This window comes from Phalangium opilio, unplaced genomic scaffold, assembly GCF_054372755.1.
Source record: "Phalangium opilio isolate 3A_F unplaced genomic scaffold, DU_Popi_V2 ptg000002l_1, whole genome shotgun sequence".
NCBI lineage: Eukaryota > Metazoa > Arthropoda > Arachnida > Opiliones > Phalangiidae > Phalangium > Phalangium opilio.
This window is the reverse complement of record NW_028324144.1, coordinates 165,238-188,383: the sequence shown is the minus strand read 5'-3', so window position 1 is coordinate 188,383 and position 23,146 is coordinate 165,238. Positions and strand designations below refer to the sequence as shown.

Here is a 23,146-nt window from a genome sequence, read left to right as displayed (position 1 = left end):
CTGGCAAGGTTTAAAAATATAACACGCTTACTCCAAAATATGAAGAACTTTCCAAGTTTTTACTAAAAATAGAGCTATCTCAGTTATGACGTCAGTGCCTAGGTAAAACGTCACGGGCTTAGCTTTCACAGTGAGCGGCCATCTTTGGTACTACTTTGGTTCTATGGGAAAATAGTATAGGTGACGTCACACTAAGATAGCTCATTACGTGTAAAACTCAAAGCTTAGCTAAGCGCGGGTGCTCGCTCCGAGCTTAAAACGTAAAAACATGTTTGTTGTTTGTTTGGTTTGTTATTTTTATCAAAACGAAATACAAAGATTAGAAACGCAATTCCGCGAATTATTACCGCCGCGGTTATCGTAAATTTTATAAACTTGTTTGTGTAAAAATTCCATGGATGTTTTCTTATTGGATAACAATTAATTGTACACGGTCGAAAAACGCGTAATAATTTTCCTTGGAGCAAAAAATAAAATATATAAATCAACAATATTTTCAAGATTGTAAAGAGAAAGAGAGAAAAATTGATTTGATTTGAAGTTAGGCTTAGCGTGGGGGGTAGAGAGAGAGAGAGACCCTTGAGTGGCAGGGGGGGGGGGGCTACGGTTATCAAAAGCTTCTTTCATAATAATGATGATAAAAAGATTTTAGATTTAATACAAATATAGAATCTATATTTCAATGTCTATCTTTCAAGGTCGAATCCGACTGCGAAATTGGTGATGATAATTAGGTTTTCCCACCTTTCAATTCCAGTGAATTAAAAATTAAAACCAGCGTGAGCAAAAATTGATTTTCCCCACCAAAAATAAAAAAAAATTGTTTTTGCAAAATGATGGAAAACTTTCGCGAAATATTCCAAGAAATAGCGTGCGCCATTCGAGGGGCTACTCACTAGCTACTAAAAGGTACGATTGAGGGACGTCTGGACAGGGTTACTTTCCCCAAAAGTGGGTGGCGAGGAATCGGGAGTGATTATTTCTCGGTGTAGTTATCCAAAAATATTCCGAGAAATACCAATAAGAGGGGCTACTCACTAACAGTAATAGGTACTAAAAGGTACGAGTTAAAATTATCGCGAGTGATTTCCCAACTCAAAGTGGGTGGCGAGGAATAGGGAGTGAATAGCTCCTCGGTAAAGTTATCAAAATATTCCGAGAAATACCAATACGGCAAGGGGCTACTCACTAAGAGGGGCGCTTTGAAAGTGTTAAAATTATCGCCAGTAATTTATTTCCCCAACCCAAAGTGGGTGGCGAAAAATCGGGAGTGATTAGCCCCTCGGTGGAGTCACCACCGAATTTATACCCCAATAATCTAGGCCTACGGTACTTGGATATAAAATCGGATTGCCTTAATTGCCCCTCAGAATTGTGTCCTAGGTTTCCCAACCAACTCCGGGGTTGACGCAAAAAGTTTGCTGGTTCGAAATCCAAGTTTTCCCTGACTATTTCCTGACATTTTCCCTGACCTTTCAACTCCATGTAAAGAGTTTATTTTTAAGAATATTATTTTCAGGTTGTGTTTTGCAACAGTTATCGTAACGTGAAACGTCGTTAATTACGTTCAAGGTTCTAATTTTCAAAGACATTTTCGTCACTAAAATTAACCTCCCTGACCTTTATGGCCCGTTCTTAAACTTCTTGACCTTTCCCGGGTCAACCCCCGAAATAATACAGTCCACTCAGAACCAATCTTTAGAACCATTTAGCACCACCTCGAAAATAAACCCAAGGTGAATGTGAATCACAAACACGTGGATGCCAACATTTTATCTAATAAAGATTATCGCCACCTCGAATATTCGCCTCGTCTTTTTATCGCGTCTAGGACTCTAGGTCAACATTATCGTCGGTCTACAACTCCCCCGTAATTGCAATTAAAAATTACAAGGTAAAAACAATATCACTGACCTTATTGAGAGCTTGGAAATCTCGTCTACGGAACGGAAGCCAGTGAAACGAAGCCCCTAACGTTATTGATTGTTGACTGTGTCTGGATTCTCGACTGACAAGGCTTAGTTTACAAACCCCGATATGAACTCGATAAAATTTAATCGAGTTACTTCAATGTCCTTAAATAATTTAACGCCATAGATCGGAGTCATCTCGTATCATTACTCTACAAGACGTATCAATCAAAATTTTGATTCTCATTCGCGATTCTTTTAGACTAATTAGGCCTAAAAGTCGGTCGCTCGCCGGTAACGGTACTCTTTCCCAGACAACGCTAGCTAGCCGCCGACGGTGACTCCCGCCTAGCCCAATTGGCGGTTTTTCAACTATATTTGGCTAGAATATTAAAATTACATTCACTATTCTAAAAAGAAAACAGAGGACGTTTTTTTTATAAGGCTAAAATGGCGGTTTTACTAGTATATTAAGATATCATTTTCAATGGAAAAAATACGCCATTGTCCTCCAAAATTGTTATGAATCACATTATTTTAAAATGATTATAGTTCTTAAGGGGCTTGGAAAACACACTAGAAAATGTTTTTTTTTTTTTTTTTTTTTGGGAGCTGACGCAAATGCTATAGTATCAATTATTAATACCAACTTGTTAATTACGAAATACGACGTAATACCAGAAGGGGATTTTAAAAAAGTATTAGGCCTATATACTTCTGGTGGTAATAGAGAGTTTTCAGTTGGGGGAGGAGCTGAGTTTCGTGACGTAATTTAGGCTGCCATATTGGTGGTGGGTTTAAACTGCAGGAAATGAAGCTGAGAGACCACCAACAATATAATATGGCTACCAGAACAGCTATGGTAAGACTTGAGAGAGTGTGACGTACAACCATCCCATCTGAAAGCTTTCTATACTCGTTCGTTAAACCCGAGGTTCTCTAAAATCTGTTGGCTATTTTATTTTTGGAAGGCGATGGGACCTCCGACCCCCGCCCGACTAGCGGCATTTTCAACGATCCATTTTTGAGGCCAGCAACGTAGACCATAGCCTCCTGCGTCCGCGAGTCGCGTGATCCAGGAGGCTATGCGTAGACAAACAAACGTCATACAAAAAGCTAGTCAACTAACTCTTTGGAAATATCGCATTTTATATTATTTTAGTTACGGAACTAATTTGTAATTATATTATATTACAAATTATAACAAACGGGGAAAAATGGACGCGGTCGAAAGAATACCTGGACGGCGTGACTGTATTCTTCCGCCCACTACGTCATCGAAGTGTAATTAAATTTAAACGCTGTAGAATAATAGCGGCTATCAGCCTTTGATTTGTACACAATTATACGAGAAAACAATGAGAGAGACGCCTAGATTATGATGAAAAGTGGTGTGCAATTATTGGTTTTATGAAACGAGGCGTGAATCTGATAGAGTGTTGGGTCAAAGCAGGTACATCGTACCTTGTACCGACGATAATTAACAATTAAATTAGCGGAGAGTTTGACCGAAAAACTACAACGACAAAATGATAAGGTCTACCGATTAACATCTACAAGTAATAGATACATAATTTACAGACTAGGAGGATGCGTACCATTTACGCAAGCAAGGAGGCCTGACTCGCTCTAAAGTTAGGCCTCCTTGCTCGCGTAAATGGTACGCATCTTCCAAGTCTGTAAACTATGTATTGAAAATGAAAGTGTACAGCAGAACGTCTTTGACGCGTAAAAGTTAAGTTTCTGAAGATTTCTACCGCTTTACGAGAGTGGCTTCTGACCTAGAAAGATCTAATTTCGAATTGAGCTGATAGCTAGCTAAAATTATTCCGATTCCGAGGCAACGCTACTTGATATTCGTAAAATTGATAACTTATATCAAGATTATTCTAGTATTTTCAAGGTTTTAAAATATTATAAAAATACCCTGGAATGTTTTTCTTAATTCATTCTTATCTATGGAAGTTGATTAATAATTGCCGTTATATCTCTCTACGTCATAGAAAACTATGACGCGTTGAAGAAGCCAGATTAGAGTAAGAGAATACAGAAATGGCGCTTCTCAAGCCTCCAACGCATAAAGAATCACTAATAATTTAATGCCTAATGTCAGTACTAGACTGATTACGAATGACTCTGATAAAAAATATTACAAAAATTATTTCAAGGTGTGTTTTTAAACAAAGCCCGATTGAAGATCCTTCGTTAAAACAAGATTGTAAAATGATTCGAGAATTATTTACAATCGGAAATGTAAATTTTTAAGATTGTTTGGTTGGTCTCAAATGTCAGTGAATTTACATTCCAAAAAATGATTAATTACAGGGTTGCCAGTCATCTCTCGTTTCATAATTCCTTGGCCGCTTTTCCCAGACCCAATTTTAATCGGGCGCGCGCATTTGTTTCGTATCTAGAAAAGTCAGAATGTCTAAAAAGGACAAATGTGAAATTTCCCAACATTTATGACAATTTTAAAATTCCCCCAAAATCGACTGGCTGCTGTTTCCAGGTGCGACGCAACGCAATAGGCCTATTATTTTGTAGCCTCTGGATTGTTTGGGTTCTTGAACGGGCTTAATGTACATTCTGCGGAAATGTATCCCGTATTATTAATTTCAAGCCGTCCGTCAATCAATCAGACTCGTTAGCAATACATTGAACTCCGGGGATCGCGTTAACCCTAACCGGTTTCGCAACAACATCAATCAGAATTACAAAACTTTCATTAACGCCAAACGCCCGCGGGACTCGAGTTTAACTTTGAAACTTAGCCATGACGTGACGCTTTCATTTTTAGTCCTCCATGGTGAACCGTGAATTTTAATTTTTCCGATCTAAAAAAATGGTTTAATTGATTCACCCTAAATAATTAGATTAAATAGCGTTATCTTCGGTTAGATTCTAAGGCGGTTGAAGGTATGATGCATTTCTTTAAATTATAACCTTATCTACGGATATTATAATTGCGTATAATTTTCCCCGTTGGCCAACACTCCAAGGGCACGACCAAACAAAGTTGAATATTCATCACTCGGATGAACCGTTTTTATCCCCCCCACTAGCTATTAATTATGACTAATATTCAAATTGTAATTTAAGTGTAAATAAAATTCCGGTTTTGTAATATTATAGGCCTATGCATTTGCCAATAATAATACGGGAAGTGAAAAGCATATTTATAATTATGAAACGAGAGAGCTCCAAAGTACAAACTAGACGAAGAAGGGAAATTTAAAACCTCCCGAAGCGCCCCGCTTTGACATTCCAAGTATTTATCATCAATCATTGACCACGTGCACTTTTCAAGGCAGACGCTAAAGACACGTGCACTTTTCCCGCAAAAAAAGAGAGAGAAAAAAAATATTTCAATATTTTCCCGGCAAACGATCAAGACTATGGCGCCATCTAGTATGTTTTCCCTCCAATCTAGTTTTTCTTTGTTTTCCCGCCAATTTATTTTCTAGTCAAGAGAGACTATTGGCGCCATCTAGTATGTCTTCCCTCCACTAGTTTTTCTTTGTTTTCCCGCCAATTTATTTTTTTAAGTCAAGACTATGGCGCCATCTAGTATCTAGTTTTTCTTTGTTTTCCCGCCAATAAACGTTTTTAGTCAAGACTGTGGCGCCATCTATTTAATCACCATAGAGTTAAATTCCTAGTTTTAAACAAATTTTAAATTAATTTTATTTATGGATGATTTAACGTTGCGGGAGAATTTTATTAAGGTTTAAAAGGATTATAAAATAATTAAATGGAGTATTAAAAAAATAATAATAAAAACAAATAATAATTATAAAAATTTGGCGCTAGTTACGTTAAGTCATTTTATTCAAATTTCAAACTAAGAATTTGAATGACTCACTCTCCATGCAGTGGGCTAAAAAACTGACTTCACCACGTCGAAACGAAACGAGTTTTGAGTTCGATAAAAAAAGCGTAGGGGTTTTAATAAATGACGTCATAGTTTATGTTAAAAGGAAGAGGCTGAATTTTCTATCAACCGGTATCCGGCCAGCCATAGCCATATATCGTATACACCCGTACAATATAACCCGAGACAACGAAAAGAGATAGAAGATGGTCTCCCAGCCTTTAACAATAGAGTCAAGAGACATTTACACCCACCGACCGACGACCGACATGTAGAGGAATGCGAGAATGGGGGGAATAGATTAAGTACATTAAATATACGTGGGCTACACTATCATCCGTTTAACCCCCTTTGCAAATTCAAACACTATTAACTTTACTACTGGAGGGAGAGGCCTTAGAGTGTGATGATGACTTTTAGGCTTAGCCAGACATCGAGACATAGAACAGTATAATGTAACCGAAACCTATAGGTTAGGGTCAAAGTTCACAGGACGATTTAAGCGAGTGTAAAATGAAACTATAGTGTAAATACGTATGATATTTAAAAGCGTAACAAAAGTTGGAAACAGGTTGGGGGAGGGTGTGCATTTGAATTGAATTCGACCTCAATTCTTCGCGCTCGAGTGATGGGAACAAAATCCAATGAAAATGAAACAATCGTAAGTATCATCTTCATCTTTCATCTCTCGTTAAGCCTAATCGTAATTAATATAATCAAAATATAATAGATTATACTGGTAAGTTTGACCTTAGGTGACCCCCCGCGTAAATGTTGGCTCCGTTTTTGTCGTCTAGAATTAAATTTAAACTATATATAATTAATTAAGCGAAAGTTAATAGATTTTTACGTCACAGGATAAAGAGGTCGTGAGATAGAATCAAATTAAAGACCTTCGTCAATAGAAAACCAGTAAAATTTCTGTCATATCGTAATACCATGAGTTCATAAGTGATATGTTCCTTCCGTAAGTTTGTAATGTCTAGTAACTTAGAAACTGCAGCTTGTTGTAATTTTGAAGTGAGTGAGGTAGGTCATAGATTCAGGGTAAAGCGAGGGAGGCCTGGTGAGTGGGGCGCTGCTGTCAAATTTGGGCTTAGTAATGCACAGACTAAATAGGACCAGGAGCAGATGACAAAGGAGTCTCGGACGCTAGCTTCCACAATATAGAGGGCAATGGCACCCGCGTACGTCACAGCTGTAGCGGTATCGTTTGCCATAGACGCGCTATCAGACATTATAGCAGACGATGCTTTTGGTGGATTATATCTGGCACCAAAGTCTGCTGGGAATTTGTTTTGTAATAACGGACTAACGGTGGCTACTGAGGTTCGTCTTATCCGATCGCGACATAAATATACACAATATAATTATACTTTATTCAAACAGCTGTAACCGTTGGTATTAAGATAAAAGATAAGACTAGGCCTACATTTTGTGACTTTAAACCTACTAAATAGTAAATTAAGTCCAAACTAGCAGAGAAACCCAGGTAAGCCAAGGCTTAATTAACAATTTGTGCCCACTGGAATGATTGTGCTCGGGTTTTCAAATTATAAAGCAAGGTTTTAAAAGATGCCGAAACACAATGTTATATATGTGTTTTAGGGCCAAAATATTCCGTATGTTTTTGAATTAATTGACTGCTACAAGAGGTTGGAAACGAAATCACTGTCTCTTACTTTTTGGGTTTTAAAAGATCGTGAGTGATTTCTTTTCCCAACCTCTTGTAGCTATCATTTAATTCAAGACGAAATTAAGAAAAAATTGGCACTGAAACACATTTTAGTTTTTTAATAGTGTACATACGTTACTCGCTGGGCTTTTCATTATCAATTTTAGTCTAAAAAAAAGATTAAAAAGCCGTTGAAATCCATTTTTAACTCTAATACTCGTTAAGCCTAGGCTAATTATAAGCAGACGATACGTATTTTTAAAGAGAGGCTCCAGACGCGATTTCCCAGATCTCCTTTCGAGACTTTGCAGCCACGCTATTGGTTGGAAAATAAAGCTCAAATTTCCTACGAGAGGGGGCACTGGCGTAATGATTTTGGTTAATAACCGTGACGTTCGCGGATCCCATTGCCCTCTACATTATGGAAGCTAGCGTCCGAGACTCCTTTGTCATCTGCTCCTGATAGGACCTAGATGGAACTTGGTCCTGCATGCAAAATTAATTAACCACCACCGAGTGTACTTGGGACTTCAATTGACTCGCTTAATTGTCGTTCTCCTTCTCGAACTAGTTATCTCGAGTACTGTAAGTCTCTCAGTAGCATTACGAAGTATACAGGTAGTGTCGTCATACTTATGGAAGGAACATATCACTTATAAACTTATGGTCTTCCGAATAACGGCGCAAATTTATAACGGGGTCAAAGTACAAGACGCGATTTGAAGATGTAGCGATCAAGAGAGAGAGGGGAGAGAGAGAGAGAGCGAGAGAGAGAGAGGGGGAGGTGGAGGTGGTGGGAAACCGGAATAATGGTTTAAGCCGAGGGCTAATTGTCGGTGTCACGTTAATTTAGCGATGGGAGTCTGAAATGCGTGGACTTTTACCCCTCAGCACCGTCACTAACTCGACACCGACTGCTGGAAACGTGAGCCAACCCCAAGATGAAACGGAAAGGGAGAGAGAAGAGGAAAACGGTACCAGAAACAACTTGGACCCCAACGGGAGTAAGACAGAAGAGGAAGTTGACGAGATGGCCGTCGTACCCAAATGTTGCCCGGGAACCATTAGCTTCCCCTATCTCTTCGCCACTTCATTGGTCAAATTCGCCATTTACATCCACAAGTTATTTCAAGACTCTTCGGCAGTCCATACCTATTATACCGTAAGTAAAGTAACCCCTGACCCCTCACCTACAAAATGTCAACTCAGGTCGCATATATATATTTATAGGAAGGTAGTACCAAGTACATGATCTTGTCGATCGCGGCCTTGGCCAGTCCGACGCTTCTCTACGTCGTCTTTGTACTCGGGAGAAAGTTCGCCAAAAGCGAACGAGGTTCGGAGTGTGCCGATTGGTTTACCGGCATGATTAACGGGGTGTTACTAATTCCGTGGCAAATAAAAGGGTAAGAGAGGAACCCTTCTTGGGGTTCGAGCCCCAGAATTAAGAATTATTTGTATTTTAGTCGCGCCGATGTATTGCACTTTACCTCCCAGAGGATCTGCGCGTCAAGGAGGCCAACCCACGAGGAAGGTGACCACGTCGAGACGCTAAACCGTCAAGCCAGTGTCTTGGAGTTCTTCGAGGAATTTTACGCCGGTTTCTTGCAATTGGTTCTTCAACTTTACATATTTATTTTAACTTTGACCGCCGTTGACAAAATAAAGAGTCAACAACCGCGTAAGTTCAATATTTTTGGGACAGGCAACTGGGAACATTCAATAAAAAACCATATTAACTTTCTTTAGTAATTGGCGAATCTATCGCTTCGGTTCTGGCCTTGATAGCCACGGTCCGAGCAGTCAAACGTCGCGACGACGGTATTCTTACGGGTTTCCTCTCTATGACGGGTTGGTTCTTCTTCTTCGCGTCCCGTTTCGTGGCCTTATCCCTGGCCGCCTCGGTTATCCACCATTGGATCGGTTTGATATGCGCGTTACACGTCATTTGCGTCACCGTTTGGATCTCGAGGTTCGCCTGGCAATCCCACGAAGAAACCAGCCCGGACGAACCGAGTCCGACCCCGTTAACCGCTCGCCAACGGACCTCGATCTTCTTCTTGGTCCTATCCATGTTCGGATTGCCCTCCTTGACCTACTGGCCGATCATGTTTCAAATGAAGGAGCGCAAACGGCCCTTTATCTTCATTCTAATTTGCGGCCTGGAGAACGTGGCGGCCTTCCTGACTTGGTACTTCGGCCGGAAGATGCTTGATAATTACCGGGAAGAACTGAGCGTGGCGGACTACGCGTGTTTGGCCGTTTTATTCGGCGGTCTAGTGGTGGGCACTTTGTGCTTGACCGCTTACATCCTGTGCAAACCCAAGTACACCGACCAAGTCGTCATGTACGAAATGAAAGTTGAGAACGCCAATTCTTACGGGATCTTTTACGAGTTTTGCGACGCCACTTTCAAATTGCCCAAAACGGATAACATCGCCAGAAATTTGCATCGCGTAAGAAACGAGAGATAAGACACTAACCTTTCAAGTACCGTACCATTACCCCTATTTTAACGCAGAGTAGACCATGACTTTATCCCAACTATATTTTAATTATAGACGCGTACTTGTAATATAATAATTGTTACGTACGTACATGACGTCATAACCCGGAGAGTAGAGTACCTAGTAGGCGTGGTGTTAAAGAGTTAAGATATTATTTTTATAACATAACACATTTTTATAAAAGATGATTTGTACAATGACAATATTTCGGTGTTGTCTTTTAAAAGTTTATAAAAATTATTTTAAAATATCAAAATTGAGTGATTGGTGCCGCGGGTGGTGGTGGCTTACGAGGGAACTGGCCTCTGTTGAAGGCCTCCTCCGTCCTGAATATGTCCTCCGGACGACGGACACCGTTCACCATTAACGGATGGATTCCTTATTATTATTATCATCCAAATGATTTAAATATAATTTGACCAAACCGCAGTCCACGAATTCGCTATTCGCCGAGTAACGAGTATAATAAATAAAAAGCCTATGAGCCAAGGCGGAGACGAATTATAGAGCTATCCCAGAAGCCTTAGTGTGACGTTGCCCATAGAACCAAAACGGTACCAAAAATGGCCGCTCACTGTCAAAGCTAAGCCTGTGATGTTTTACCTAGGCACTGACGTCACAACTGAGATAGCTCTATAGAGCATTTCCACGGAATTAAGATACTCTGGAAATAATGGCTCGCCACTCGCCAAATAGCGAATGTGTGGACCCTCCGTTTCAATTAAACGTTACTGTCTGAAAAAAAAAGCATGGTGGTACCTAATCCGAGCATGGCTCCGCCCCCATCAACGCTAGGAACACTGGATTCACTGTTGACGTAAGCGCCGTTTGAGTAAGCGTTACCATTACCGCCATTACCATACTGTTCTTCTTCCCAAGCGGAAGCCGGGTAAGCCGGCTCACCGTGCTTACAATAATCCAAACCTAATAATAATAACGCCTTCTCAATAAGTAATTGGGTGTTGTTTTAATCAGCTAAAAACGGAAGTCAACCTTTAATTTCCGTTTGGGGGGACGTTCGGAAGATACCGAAATATTTCATGGTCAAAAATAGAACCAGCGAGAGACCCGCTGACCAGGCAATGATGGACACCATTCCAATTACGTTCCAAAGGATCCACTTGGCGTTCCAAAATTAAATATTATATTAAGTACAAGTTTGATTTAAGGAATCATTCAATAGGGTCGTACATATCCTCTGGCCTCTCCCGTACTGTAAATAAGGCCTTTGTCCCGAGAGAAAATGACCGCTGCGATCAAACCCCACAATCCGCCTCCAACGTGAACTGAAACGTAATAGATACGGAAAAGAACTTGAAAGAGACCTCTTTTGGGAGGGGGTTGAGCTAGGGGTCATACCAGGGGCGGCGTCCAACGGGTCATCGACTTTCAATTTCAACATTAGGTATCGTAAGAGAAAGAAGAATGGGGCGGCAACAATCCCGATGACGGCGGCACCCCAAGGGTAGAAACTGTCAACGCCGGCGCAAGTAGAGATCTTTGGAAGTAATCGAACCAACCCCTCAATCAATCTAGTAAGTACTGTAAAAGAGCCAGGACATGACGTACCATGGCTAGAAGACTCCCGTTAAGAGAATATAAGAAACTCCACTGTTTTGGCGTCCCAAAGACGCCGCTCTTATGAAGAACCATGGTGGTGACCGCGCCGAAACAACCCGCTATAATCGTATTGGTTATGGTAACAGCAACGACACCCCCGTCACCCGCTGCCGATATATGACCTTGAGATCCTCCGTTGAAGGAGATGATGCCGAAAATTAGAATGAAACCACCCAAAGCGGCGAACTGAAGTATACAATTATTAACCCCAAATTCATCGAGACTCGGTAAATACACGTCCTTACCGGTAAGGAATGGTACTTGATATCATTGGGTTTACCGGTATCAGGGTCGAAGCGACCTATCCTGGGACCCAAAACGGCCGAGCCAACGAAAGAACAAACTCCCCCGCAAAGATGGACAATCCCGCTACCGGCAAAGTCCTGCGTTGTCAAATTAAATTCACCGATTTAATAGGACATGTCGGTGTTCGGTGCGAGTTCAGGGGTACGTACCACGAAATGATATGAGTCGTCACCACTGCCTCGCGCTAACCACCCTTGTTCGGTCCAGGCCCAATGGACCAGAACCGGATATAGAAAACCTACCACCAATTTAGAATAGTTAGTTCCGTCCTATAGCTTTTTGAAGGTCAAGAGGACTAAAAATACCGGATATGAAGAAACTGTAAATAGTGTAGGCGATAAAATTGCATCTTTCGGCCACGCCCCCGTTAATAATGGTGGCCGCTGTGGCCGCGAAGGTATACTGAAAGAACCAATGAGCCAACTCGACGTTGGACATACCGGAACTGGCGAATTTCGTCCAACCAATGAACGAGTTGCCTTCTCCAAAGGCGAAAGCGTAACCGAAGACCCAAAAGGCGATCCCCGATATGACTACAAAGTCAAACATCCACCGAGGAATTATATCATTACCAGCCAAGAGTACAGTCTTACGAGAAAACCTTTTATAGGATATAGGCCTACTGTAGGAATTATGCCAGTCTTATTTATCGCTTAACTCAAACTGTGACTCAAAACAAGATCGTCAATCAGTTTGCAATTGTTCCTCGTATACGTAAGTACAGTTTGTTTAGCGCGTGGGAGGGTTTTTAGCGAGGAGGCACTCACTGGCAAACTATTACAAAATTTGAAGCCAATACCAGTCTGTCAAAGTGGAAAGCGTGAGCACCCCCTCGGTTTTCAACTGTAATTTACCTGATGGCAGTTGTGTTTTTAATTTTACCGGGGAAATTCTATTCTTCCCTCAAGGTCAAACTACGTTACGCGTAATATACAAAATTCTACCTACATTTGAAGATACTTCACATCACACTCGAGCGCGCATACATCGAGGACACGCTCAACGTGTCACGGATTATTTAAGCGCTTTTAGAATGTAGCTACAAATTGAACAATATAGCTAAAGAAAACCGCCTGATCATGACGTCGACTGGAGATTACCGAAACAATCAGCTCTTATTCATATTTACAATTTGTAGAGTCTTTGGTTTGGGGGATATGATGACAGTAAATCGAACCCATCAAGGGGTAAGCTTAGGTTAGGTTAGGTTAGGTTAGGTTGAATTTGTCAAAATTCCACAGTTGAAGTTAGGTTTAATCTTTTCAACTATGGCTTATACGAGAGGTATGTAATTAGAACAACGTACATAAATCCATCATATTTTGCATTAAGATATTGGAGGCATTTTTGCTCCTGACCACTCCGGCTTCCAAAAAGGCGAACCCAGCTTGCAGAACTGTTAAAATAACGTCGCTTAAAGTCTACATATAGTAAATGACGCTTTCAACGCACCAGTATTTCATTGTTTATTCAAAGGCAAGTGGGGGAGATTAGGGGCCGATTTATTACAATGAAATTATAGTTCTTCTTATCAAGCGCTAATTACGTTTTCCTAATAAGGCATTCTTTTGATTAGAACCGACAAACGTCCGCCATAAATCTACTCAATGGTAATCCGTTGATAAGCTAATTATATATTGTAATGTTATTATCAAATAGAACCAACCAAAATTTCCGGTAATTTTAATTTTTCGACTATCCAGGTAATGCAATTACATAGCATTACTTTAAGTCACTGGCAACATTAATGTATATTTTTATTATTTGAAAAAGCACGCAGAGCCTCGGGGGCCCCCCTGTCAAAAAACCCGGACATAAAAAGATTGTAGGGTGTAAACAGCCAACGGGGCCATCCTTTTTTCCCAAATCGTCTTTTTAACCCTTTTTCTCATGCTGCAGTTCAAGAAATGAACGGAAAATAATGACGTACGTTTGGAGAATGAATCTAGTTTCGTGAGAATGCAATCCCCTCCTCGTGAATCAATTTACATCCATCATAAGCTCATAAGTGATATGTTCCTTCCATAAGTTTGTAATGTCTGGTAACTTAGAAACTGGAGCTAGTAATTTTGAAGTGAGTGAGGTCAAAGGCCATAGATTCGGGGTTAAGCGAGGGAGGCCTGGTGAGTGTGGCGCTGCTGTCAAATTTGGGCTTAGTAATGCACAGACTAAATAGGACCTAGATGGAACTTGGTCCTGCATGCAAAATTAATTAACCACCACCGAGTGTACTTAGGACTTCAATTGAATTCTCGCTTAATTGTCGTTCTCCTTCTCGAACTAGCTCGGTAGCATTACGAAGTGTCATACTTATGGAAGGTACATATCTTATAAACTTATGATCTCTAGTAAAATTTATAGAGATCTTTCGTAAGGTAATTGTTAATGTATACACACGAGGTAGAAACATTTTGACGAATATTCATCGGGAGAAATGGTTAAATTCTCATTAGTGCGGTCGAGATATGGGTCTGGAATGGGATGGTATTCCTTTTGGGATCTCATCTCTCGGCTATACTAATTGGGATCATTTATCTTTCAAATCCTGTCTGTTTATTCTCTAACAAATGCATTAATCGTTAATCAGCCCCGAATAAATTGAGGAATGATAATTATTCAATCGATAAACAATTGTTCATCTTCCCCCGATTCGACTATAAACTTGAAGGGCGCGGGGGCGTCAAAGTTAATAAGTTATAGCGCGGGGGAAACCCGAGCCTACATCATCATTTGAAACGTAACAAACGTACATTTTACCTAAACCTAACAACTGCTGATGTAAACGTTAGATTTAATAAAATATACGTATGGTTCGTGGTACTGGTGCGTTCAAAGGAGTCCTATTAGTCAGTTTTTTTATTAAAAATAAAACACACAACTGTATTTTAATTTTAATTAAAAATAAAGACTCGATTGCTGTAAATCTAATTGGTATTTAATTAATATATATACTACATATTAATTAACTAATACCACGATTAATTTATTAATTATAATTAAAGAGTTAAAGGCTCAAATTCCATGACTTTTTGGGCCCTTTTTGACCCTATTTGACCATCCCTTGGTCGCTAACCAATATTTAAAATAGATCCTAGTCTACTCCAACAAATAAATAAATAATAAAATGTAATTAAAACTTACAGATGACAATATCAGCGGCGAATAACAAAAACATAACGTCCATATTGGTGGACAAAGTATCGAATTTCTCCTTCATTTCATCGAGACTAGCGGTCAAGTTACTGACCGACATAATTAAGTAATAATCTCTTAAATTAAATTAAATTAATCCCCTGGAATCGGGTCTGAATCTTCTTGCGCGGCCGTTTCTCACGCAAATGATTGCCGACGACGAGTTATAAAAGCAAGGCGCGTTACGATGAGACAAAACTCTACAGGTAAGTAAGCGCTACACACCTTACTTCTCTCCGTCCGGGGAACGAACGGGTTCGCAGCGGAGGATGAAAAATGAAATAGCTACATTCGAAAGAACACACCAGAACCACAGAGGTATAATACGGACTAAATCAAAATCAACGCCTGTAATCGTCATATCTACGAAGGTCAAACCACCCCCTCCCCTCCCGTTCATTCTTTCCTTTGTCGCTTTGTTTGTTAAATAAATAAATAAATAAATAAATAAATAAATAAATAAATGAAAATATGGGGGGCTTCAACGTATAATCCGAATTTCGTAATCGACCCTAACATCATTTAAATTAATAGTAATTTTGCTTTTACAATTTCCCGGATGTCCTCGCCCCCCAAATTAAATATTATTTCTATAAAAGTTACGTTTAAAATTACTATTTTCATTTAAAACGAGACGATTTAATCGTTGAATCGCAGTAATTGTCAACTCGTTTGTTTAATGGCGGTGCAGGCCAACTTCAAAGCGGACCCGTCGTTCCACAGAATTATGATAGCGAATTTTTCATTTGACAATTCTACGACTACAGTTTTATTTGTCACGACCACGAACCGGTACTGCAGAAATTACCAAAGAAAGGTGAAATTTTCTGGAAATTTTATTTTGAAATTTCCCGTTTTTCCCTAGAGATCGAGGCAAGCTCGCAAACGGGGATTGCCTCTTTGGAAATTTCCGCTTTGGGTGTAGTTCATCCGAAATTTCCCTCTCAAATCTTACGAGTCTTAAAAATAAAATAGAAATTAAAAATTCCCATTCTAATTTTTAAAAAGAAGAACTTGTTATTTCATAAAAGTAGGTAAAGAGTTACAAAAATTGGCGCAATCGGGTTCGGCCCGCGTCCGCCCAAACACTTACGAAATTTCGCGATGAATTTCCGCGAATACCGAAAAAGAAGAGAAAATATAGAGACGGACATCGAAAGTTAGTCAATAATTACTCGTTTTTATTATCCCCTTGTTTTGTTAACCCTGAATCGTTTAAATACCTTATCTAAGCTAAGAAGACTCAATTATGAATAGTGGACAACGCGGTCATTTTGACCATGGTTTGACCCCTGAAAATCAATGACTAAATTAAGAAAACTAAAGAGAGTCGACCGCCTTCTGGAGCTTATAAGCTTCCACTCCTCTTCATACATTCTCTCTGAAGAGAGGAGAGGAGAGGGAGTTGCAAATAGTTTAAGTTGGGTAAAAAGGTGGGTAGAAGATCTTAAGTAAACACTTTTATTTGATGAAAAGTGACAAGTATATGCGCGGTAAAAGCATTGTCAATCGAGACTCGATCGGGGCTAAAACAAATTCAGAACCCGAGAGAGGGACCTCGCCCTAGATGAAATAGGGACGCGACGCCTTTCTTTATATTAAATAAAACCTAGTCGCAATTATACGTTTCCACTTTTTCATTCGTTGAAAATTGATGCACACTCAAAGATCTTTTCATCGATACACTTGTTAAGTCATTGTGCTGCTGTAAGCGTAAAAAGGCACAAAGTCACAAGGAATGTATACTATACAACGCCTTTCTTACCACGACGCCCTAAACTGCCACAGATTACGTCATGGTGTCTAAAAATGACTAGTACCAGCACCGCACCGTGACAATTAATTCCCCGACTTTTAAGTTAATTTTAAAATCCTCCTTCAATTGGCACCCATTTTCAAAATGGCCCGGATTACCCGCTATAAAACGGTCGCAAATTAGTCACACTAGCCAGGGTTCTTACGAAATTTTTACATTGAAAATCCCTGACTTTTCCAGGATATCCCTGACCAAATTTTAGCAATATCCCTGGGACCATTTTAAGGTGTTTACCAGAGCCCACTTCATCACACCTGGCTCATATTAAGCATTCCTCGAAGCATGGTTTGATATGCCAAACGAAATCCCTGACATATCCCTGACTTTTTAGGAAAATGTTTTTAATCCTCGACTTTTTCAACTATTCCGTATCCCTGACTTATCCACGTTCCGTACGAACCCTGCTAGCCATTTAACAGTATTAAGTCAATCAGACCAATCAGAAGCGGCGTGTAATAACTTCAAAAACGAATCTACTTTTGTCGAACGGAATAGATTAAAATAATTATTAATTTTTCTGTTTCTTTATAGATTGTAATTCGGTATCGAGGACGAGCGCTCTTCTGTATAGCTTAAATGTACGAGGCGAGTCTAATAATGGAATTAATGTGGAAATGAGATTGGCAAATTTCATCGGTGTTCCATATTTAGGAGCGCGTGATGAAATTAATATATAAATTAATTTGGGATTCACGGATTAAATCGAAACATCCCAAACAAATTGAAAATAATAATTATAATAAAACCTTGGAACTCGGAGCGCGTGTAGTGACAAAGACAAAATAAAACAATTAGATGCTTTAATTAAATTAATTGTCACGAGGTTTCAGGTGGATGGCGAGAAGCGACGCGCGCGGACATCTTGGGAAATGGCGACCAGAAATGTCAGCAAAAATATCATTTATTCTGACAGGACATTTGACCATAGCCCGTAATTAGGAAGATGAATAGTAAAACGTTTTCATAATAGCGAATAAAATATTACGAAAGAGATACCTATTATTAAACGAACAAAGAGTAGACTAGGCCCAGTAGGTATATCTAAATGATATCCGTGATGGCCAGCCAAGGTAATATAACAACGGTAAGTAAGTATGGGATTGAAGCCTCATTTCTAAAAGAAGGTTTTGGTAGAAGAAATTGAGTAGCGAGGCGAGGCAATGAATGAATCAACAACCATAGTTATTGATATTAGGTTACTAGAGTTCTATAATAATAGTCGCGTATTATCATTTCGATAAGACCCGGGTTTTTCCCCCCTTATTCTGAATTGGCGAACTTGATTATGGGTACGAACATAACTATAAACTTCAACACAGAAAGTTCTCTCCTTAAAATTTAGAATGCGGCTCCTTTTCGTATGATTTTGAGGAATTTCGAGCTTAGATACACTTTCTTATTATTACTACATAAACTACAAAGTATGAAACAGGAGAGAGATAACGAGGGACAATTGCGGTGATTATTTTATTTTTTCGGTTGAAAGGCTCAAGGTTGCAGGCGCTTCGGAAGCTAATTTATCAGTGTATTTCACGCCTGACGATTCCCGAGGTTGCCGCTCACACACACGCCATCGCTAATGTCATTCGTTGTCACGATAATCTAGTCGAATATCGACAACCCGCCATCTTTAATACGCTGCCCATTTAATTAGAATAATTTGAATTAAAACTACAAGTTTGTCGTTGTATCCCCCCTCCCTTACAAACCTCAAATAATATAGCTACCATAACACGTAAACGGCGGGAAATTAAGAACCCCAATTCAATTTCCCGCGTTTTTGGGGGGACCTCCACGAGGGACCCAGCTACGAGCTAGTTGTCTATAACCAGGGACTTTAGAATTACTAAGAGGACCGGCAAAAAAGTCTTTTTTGTTCTGGTCAGCCGAACTCGTAATCCCAAGGCTACTCTTAAGTTTAATCGCAGCTAGTCGTCACTTTGAAATTATTTAATTATTATTTTCGTGTGACCTTGATATACTACGAGTTAGTTAAGGCTAATCTTAATTGAATTTCCTGGCCACGCCTTTTTCCGTCCCCTTTGAAGCCTAGACACGGCGGTCAACACTTCGTCCCCAAAGAGAGACTAACACCATACGTGTTTCTCTTTTAAACAAAGGTCGAGTGGACAACTAACTGAAGTATTTAAGAGTGCATGGCCTTAACAGCCAATCTTCAGTATAAATATATTCTTACAATTTTCCTTGTTTTGTCTCTGAGGAGGAGACGGCCGCGGACAGTGTCCGAGCGCCACGCAGTAACCTAATAACAATAAGTAGGACAGACCCCGAGTTGGCTCCCTTCCCTCCTTATTGCCTTCTTAAGGTTGGCTTGGGGAATAACAAGTTGGTTGGCTACACGATCACGTGACTGCGCGGTGGCGATAACGTCAAGCTTCGTTAGAGACTAATTCGCGCCCAAAAGACTTATTCGGTAAGTAAGTAATTCGCGTATCACTCGGAAACATCCACGAAGAAAGGCATTGGTACCGTCTAAAAATAGAATCTTAAAGAAGGGAACTTTCCATATGGGATGAATTGAATACCATGCCTGGTTTCTCCGAGGGGGGAACCTAACGAGAAGTATATATAGCTAAGTCCAACTAGATTGACCAGCGGCCACTTACGGTCATTACGCGAGTACTTGTCCAATTGTTTAACAAATATATACGTCCAGAGAAAGTGTGTAAGCCTATATTCAAATCTTTGGAAAAAAAATTTTATTTTTGGATCCCGGTTTAATTACCTTTTCGAGAAATGCCTACATTATTTTAATTAAAATGTTTCTTTTAAATTGAAAAAAGAAATTTGTTTTTCTCATCTGAATCCAGAAGGTCAAAACGTGGGGGGCGGGGGTCAGGGTTTGAGTCTTTTCATATATATTCACCGTCAATAACGAATGAATTCCATTCTAATATGAATATTGAAATTGCGGCATTATTAAGTATAATTCTGCATAGCCTAGATCATAGCTTATTCCTAATAAAAATGGAGATCAAATCAATTCAGGTCAGGTCGAGTAGGCTATAGCTATGAGGGAGGGGGAGGGTTTCGTCACAGGCTCAATAGATTGAAGGAGCAGCAGCATCTTTTGTTGGCGGTAACATCAATGGGGCACAAAAGAAATTCATTTCACCGTCAATCTTCAATCGCCAAAACAAGATATTATAACCTCTTTCGTAACCTATTTTCCCATACCCGTATTATAGGAACTATTTTAATCTTTTAATTACCGACGTAATCAATTAGGATCAAATTTAAAAATAAAAATACAACAACATTGCTTAATTATTTATAATAAATTAAGATTGAAATAGTTATTTATTTATTTATTTTAAATTAAAAAAAAAATTATTTTTATTTGCCCCTGATGGGCAGCTTTTCCTCCGAACACCGGTGTAAAGCGGGAACAACATTTCTACAGGGGCCATAGAGTTAACGTGGCCCCGTTTCAGCCTGAATGTTGTCTTTGCCCGTAATCACGTTACGTTGCGGGGAAAACATTGTACAGGGGCCATAGAGTTAACGTTAGTTTACAAAGCCCAAACGGAACAAAATGAAAAGAAAACCTTTGAAATTAGCGAGGATCATTTAAAATATCTAGCCCTCAAGTTAATTAACCAGAATTCTGGGGGTAAAATTAATCGGACTAACTAAAAGTATTAAATCGTATTAACTATAATAACGTTTAATATTTAACATAAAAATGAATAAAACTGAAGTTAACTGGACGGGGGCATTTGTTTGTTATCGATTTGAAGTGTTTGGTCCTAAATTTGAATATATTTTTGGTTCAAGGACATACTTTACAATAGAAATTTGCATTAATTACCCGGGATAATTGTCCACACACGCTTTAATTAGAGCGCGAGGCAAACTCGGGCTGATTTTGAAGTATTATGCATATTGCAAATGAGTTTGTCGGACTTAATTAAAAGGCAAGATACTCTCGGGGGAGACAAGAAGGATTCGGATAGATACGTATCGTTCCCCAGAAATGGCCACAATAAGGGGAACACGACATTACTATTACAAGGAAGTTGAAAATGGCGACTGTCCTCAAACTGTTTTAATACTTTCCAATGCTCTCAAAGACCTTAGACTACTAGAGTCTCCAGGGTTCATACAACTCTTGGAATACAAATTTGCCACAGATTTCCATGAGGTTTTTCCCCATATACTTCCCTGCATTTTCCAGGTTTTTCCCCCGTATATGGAGTCAAAGAGGGTAGAAAGAGGGGGAGTTGAAGCTAGCGACTTTGGCAAGGCATTTTGGGTGTTCTCGCTTTTCTTTTTTATTTATTTGTTATATTTTCCTTCTAATATCCGGTTCACCGTATTTCAACCAATAAGAGGGCAGAGAAAGATGCGCGCGCACACCGGAAGCTTAGAAGTAAACTTTCAAAGCGAGAACACTCCAGCCAAGCCTTCTACTCCCCCTCTTTCTACCCTCTTTGATGGAGTATCCTATGGTGCAAAGGTTAACCAAGGAAGGGGGGGGGGCAAATATGACTATAACATAATCAAAGGACATCCCCGTATCTCCAGTAGAACCAGAGTTAGGAGCCTCCAAAGTTTAGTGTAATGCTATTCCTATGGAGGGGGTTGTTTGTTTATGTTTTGCTTAATTACTCGGCCCCTGTTTGACGCAGCCCCACGTTTTTAGTATGGTTGGATGGGGGACAAATTGGACTATAACATATCCAAAGGACATCCCCGTATCTCCAGTAGAAACAGAGTTACGAGCCAGCAAAGTTTATTTTCAAAAATCAAAAGTAACCTCCTAACAATAAGTGAGACAAAAAATAAGTTGACGACGATATTGAGGTAGCCTCAAGTTTAAAGTATCCTTGTATGGGGAGCAAAAAGGACTATAACATATTCAAAGGAGATCCCCGTATCTCTAATAGAACGAGAGTTATGAGCCTCCAAAGTTTAGTGCAAAAATCATAAGTAACATAATAACAATAAGTGAGACGATACCAAAGTTGACGAACGTTTTGCTTAATTTCTCGGCCCCTGTTTGTCGTAGCCCTAAGTTTATAGTATGGTTGGATGGGGGGAAATTGCACTATAACATACTCAAAGGATATCCCCGTATCTCTAGTAGAACCAGAGTTACGAGCCTGCAAAGTTTAGTCTAATGCTATTCCTATGGAGGGGGTTGTTTGTTTACGTTTTGCTTAATTACTCGGCCCCTGTTTGATGCAAATTTTCCTGAGGTTTTTATCAACTATTTATTTCCCTGATTTTTCCCGGTTTTCCAGGTTTGTATGAACCCTGCTAGACTCATTCAAAATTTAAGGAGTAAGCTTTGGATAGGATACTGTCCCAAAATGATAAATGGCTGGAGAAAAGGAAAGTGTCCGACCTCCCGATGAATGAAACGCCGTATATATTACAATAATGTCAGCGAAACCAAAAACAAAAGAACCATTTCTCATTTGATCAAAACTCATCGTCGCGCGGGCTATTGTCCAGGGGAACAGGCCATAGCAGCTAGACACGTGGTCTCCTCCAGATTTGGCGGCCGGCAAAACATTGGCGCATTAAGCAAATGCGATTTTAGTGTCGAAATTTCGGCCTAAAAGGGTTGGAGAGGGGAGGGGGGCCAAAAGGGGTAATTATTAAAACTTCGGGGGTGCATTGGCCGAATACTAAACTCACTGACTAGTGCGTAAATGTCTTCATTTTAATCAAAACCATTATTCTGGCCCGAGTTTCGCCCTCCCCTCAACCCTTTAGCAACTAAAATAGAAGATAATTAAACATATTTTTGGACATTTTTAAATTCTCCGAGGGTTTGTTCACTCCAAATGGCAAATATGTTGGCGTCAACATATTTTTTATCCATAATTAATTTTTATTAAAACGGGATTTATAAGTTACACTTCTGGCGCTCGCAATCCGTACTAAACCCTCCATTGGTTCATTCTAATTTATCTCAGGGATGGATTGAAAAATCCTGGAAATTTAGTCAATATGTAGTCAATAAAGCTAGGGTTACCGCGACAGTGTACAAAAAGGGTACGCGATCTGTTTTATGAATAGGACAAAATTTCTACAAACGTTTATTTGTTTGTCGTGGTCAAGCTAAAGCTAAAGCTAAAGGTTGGGGTCCAATGGTCCCACCAGCGTGTCGTCCATCCATAAAAGAGCGAAACCCCCAATAGAGATTCCGGGAAAAACGATTAGCCGAGCTAGTCTAAGCAGCTGAATGAGCAGCCTTTATATGGCGCCGCGCACCGC

General features: G+C 39.8%; 3 protein-coding genes across 5 annotated transcripts in view; 1 reads left to right on the top strand and 2 right to left on the bottom strand.

The window, feature by feature from the left end:
- Positions 1-23,146, bottom strand: part of LOC149718071 (motile sperm domain-containing protein 2-like) — a 51,183-nt gene that overhangs the window by 21,776 nt on the left and 6,261 nt on the right. The window contains exon 1 of one of the 2 annotated variants that reach the window (XM_089866773.1): positions 1,915-2,240. The exons of the other annotated variant lie outside the window; for it this stretch is intronic. The gene's annotated coding sequence lies outside the window, so the exon portion shown is untranslated. Of the gene's footprint in view, positions 1-1,914; positions 2,241-23,146 lie in introns of those variants that run through there. 2 annotated transcript variants of the gene reach the window in all.
- On the top strand, positions 5,711-10,211 carry LOC149718073 (uncharacterized). 2 transcript variants are annotated; one of them, XM_089867117.1, is made up of 5 exons: positions 5,711-6,442; positions 8,348-8,618; positions 8,687-8,862; positions 8,923-9,137; positions 9,206-10,211. In XM_089867117.1, the coding sequence occupies exons 1-5, from the start codon at positions 6,426-6,428 to the stop codon at positions 9,928-9,930; spliced, it is 1,404 nt and encodes a 467-aa protein (XP_089723243.1). In that variant the 5' UTR covers positions 5,711-6,425; the 3' UTR covers positions 9,931-10,211. The 2 variants fall into 2 exon arrangements, with proteins under 2 accessions (XP_089723243.1, XP_089723180.1); XM_089867054.1 differs by having other exon boundaries at positions 5,713-6,442; positions 8,310-8,618.
- Positions 10,126-15,453, bottom strand: LOC149718072 (putative ammonium transporter 1). Its single transcript, XM_089866966.1, has 11 exons — positions 15,031-15,453; positions 13,196-13,285; positions 12,195-12,422; positions 12,039-12,127; positions 11,829-11,966; positions 11,533-11,769; positions 11,323-11,461; positions 11,155-11,249; positions 10,957-11,083; positions 10,723-10,887; positions 10,126-10,341 (listed from the first exon to the last, which is right to left on the bottom strand). Exons 1-11 carry the CDS (start codon positions 15,140-15,142, stop codon positions 10,214-10,216), a joined length of 1,548 nt encoding a protein of 515 aa, XP_089723092.1. The 5' UTR covers positions 15,143-15,453; the 3' UTR covers positions 10,126-10,213.

Excerpts from the sequence above, each read along its gene's own strand:
- LOC149718073 (XM_089867054.1), top strand. The coding sequence starts at position 6,410 with ATGGGAACAAAATCCAATGAAAATGAAACAATC. Across the intron at positions 8,619-8,686 it reads CAGTCCATACCTATTATACC|GAAGGTAGTACCAAGTACAT; the intron begins GTAAGTAAAGTA and ends ATATATTTATAG. Across the intron at positions 8,863-8,922 it reads ATTCCGTGGCAAATAAAAGG|TCGCGCCGATGTATTGCACT; the intron begins GTAAGAGAGGAA and ends TTTGTATTTTAG.
- LOC149718072 (XM_089866966.1), bottom strand. The coding sequence starts at position 15,142 with ATGTCGGTCAGTAACTTGACCGCTAGTCTCGATGAAATGAAGGAGAAA. Across the intron at positions 11,967-12,038 it reads ACGACTCATATCATTTCGTG|GACTTTGCCGGTAGCGGGAT; the intron begins GTACGTACCCCT and ends TTGACAACGCAG. Across the intron at positions 11,084-11,154 it reads CGGGAGAGGCCAGAGGATAT|TGGATCCTTTGGAACGTAAT; the intron begins GTACGACCCTAT and ends TGGAACGCCAAG.